This window comes from Vollenhovia emeryi, unplaced genomic scaffold (assembly GCF_000949405.1).
Source record: "Vollenhovia emeryi isolate VEMERY1.0 unplaced genomic scaffold, V.emery_V1.0 DF945244.1, whole genome shotgun sequence".
In the NCBI taxonomy this organism is placed as follows: Eukaryota; Metazoa; Arthropoda; class Insecta; order Hymenoptera; family Formicidae; genus Vollenhovia; species Vollenhovia emeryi.
In genome coordinates, this window is record NW_011961122.1 from 1 (window position 1) to 2,234 (window position 2,234).

The window sequence follows — 2,234 nt, forward strand, 5'->3', positions numbered from 1 at the left end:
ATGCCAGGAGGTTCGCTTTCCGGGCATTTTCGGGTCCCGAGATCTCTAAGATCATGGCCCCCGTTAGTGCCCTCCTCTGCCTGAGGGACTCTATACCGAGTGTCTCCAGGTTTAATTTTTCCCTCACCTCCCTCATCCCTTGGGCGTATTGTCCGGGGGGGAAAGTGAGGATGATCGCTTCCGTCTTCGGGGCCCTGCGTCGCTGTTGTTGTTGCGGCCGTTGGGCTCCCTTGCTCGACCCGACTTGGGCCTTTACCAGTTGGCTCGCGCCGCCTCCCTTTCCTGCCTCCACTGGATTTTTCCGAGTTGGCTGGGAAGCTGCAGCGCCAGGGCCCACTTGCTTCCTGGCCTGGGATTTCTTGGCAGCGTCGGCATATGTCCCCTTGGTACTCCTTGGGGGTTCCGCTCCCTGCTGCTTTTTCTCCTGGTTCCTCTTTTGAGCCTTCTCGTCTAGACTCTCTTTTTGTTGAGGGGGTTTGGGCTGGGATTGTCCTCCTTGCCCTTTCTTGCCCTTTTCCTCCTCTTGAGCTGCGGTCTTGTTCTGGGGCTGTGGTTTCCCTTTGCCCCCTTTCGACTTGTTTCTCTCGGCCACTGGGTCTTCTCTTCTCGCGCTCCTTTCCCGTTTACTCGCAGCCAGAGCCAAAGCCGTCTTGGAGGAAGCAGTGGCTGAAGTGCGTTGGTTTGCCGCACTCTCCTCTCTGTTATCTTCTCGCTGGGTGTCAGGGAGACTGGCCATTGCCCCCTGACACCTCAGTATTACATCTCGCAGCCTTTTTCTAACCACAGTAGGGTCCTCCCCCTCGGTGACAGCAGTGATGGAGATTCCCTCCATCACACGTTTCACCCCCGCCTTGGCTTCGCCAGTTTTAGCCTCCAAGGCTTTCCTTTTACCCTGAAGCAACGGCCGGAGAGCTCCATCTTTTCTCCCACGCTCGTGTACCTCCTTTCTTATATAGGAGGGGGTCTGGATGGCCGTTTGGGGAGGAGGAGGAGTCGAGATTTCGTCAACCGTTAAGTCCATTTCCTCCCCCTCTTCTTCGCAAACCCCCATAGTCATCCCTGTGGCTCTCGTGACTCTCTCTTCTCTCTCCTTCTTTAATTCCGCCACTTCTCTCTCCAGCCGATTCTTCTCCTCTCTTAATAACCTTACCTCCGTCGTTTCGACTCCAGTGTTGGAGTTCGAGCCTTTGGAGGCAAGGATTGTCACCGCTGCTCTTAGGGCATTCGCCGCCTGGAGTAGCCCTTTGACGAAGGTGCCCTTCAAGTTTTTTGATCTGCGGGCTACCCTCTCGACTGCTTCCAATTTCTCCAGCATTTCCGCAGCTATCATTTCCGGGGTCATGCTGGAGTACTGGATTCTTAGCTCTCTCTCGGGAGTTCCCTCTCTCCTATTCAGCATTTCCCTTAGAGCCTTTTGTTCCGCTCGGAGTCTTCTGATCTCCCGCTCATGTGCCTTTTTCTTTGAGGCCCTGAGATGGTCACCAGTCACTGGTGGTTTCCCACGCTTTCGCTTCCGTGAGGGAGGCGCGACTTCGTCATCCGAGGAGTACTCACTCTCTGAGTTCGCGACGACTGTCTCCTCGTCCATTTCGGTATCTGTCCCGTACAGGTGCAGATGGTCTTCTCTTTTTTCCAGTTCTTTCGGTTTCGAGCTGGACGGTCCGGGCTTGTTGCGGAACCTCGTCGATGGTTGGTCGCCTGCGGGGTCTTTCTTCTCATCAGAGATGTTGGCTTCACTTTCAGTCAACCTCTGCAGTTGGATCTGCAGCTCTCTTTTAAGCTGCGATCCAAGTTTCTCCTGGCTGTCCCCTTTCGCTTTGTTTTTTTGTGTTTGTGTTGAGGATTTCATGGTGCATGTATTTTTGTTAACCAGTTCGCCCATTATGGGACCCCCACCTCGGTGGGGGATCTATCCCTGGTGAATTAAAACCCTATTTAAATGGCGAGAAATAGAGAAGCTGTTTTCGGGTGCCACCCCTATCTCGCCCTGGTGACTCTAGGTAAACTGATTCCTGGAGGCCCACTAATATGCGAAAGTTTTATACTCACCCCGGGGTCCAGGCGCGTGCCGATCCGATCGGTCGCTCACCATGGCCCCAGGCTAGAGTTCGCGAGGGAACTTTCCCCCCTCACAAGGGTATGAGGGGACGTTGGCTAGACGGCCCCTCCATACCCGCGCCCTGCGTGCCGGCTTCAACTCCCTGATAGGCTCCGGACAGACGAGACGGGAGCGG

The 2,234-nt window shown here is 55.1% G+C and overlaps 1 protein-coding gene across 1 annotated transcript; it reads right to left on the bottom strand.

Moving 5' to 3' along the window:
• Positions 1–96: 96 nt before the first annotated feature.
• On the bottom strand, positions 97–1,882 carry LOC105561626 (the record flags this gene model as incomplete). Its single annotated transcript, XM_012011773.1, has 1 exon — positions 97–1,882. A coding segment is annotated over exon 1 (1,786 nt), but the record flags the coding sequence as incomplete, so codon positions are not given.
• Between the last annotated feature and the right edge of the window lie 352 nt (positions 1,883–2,234).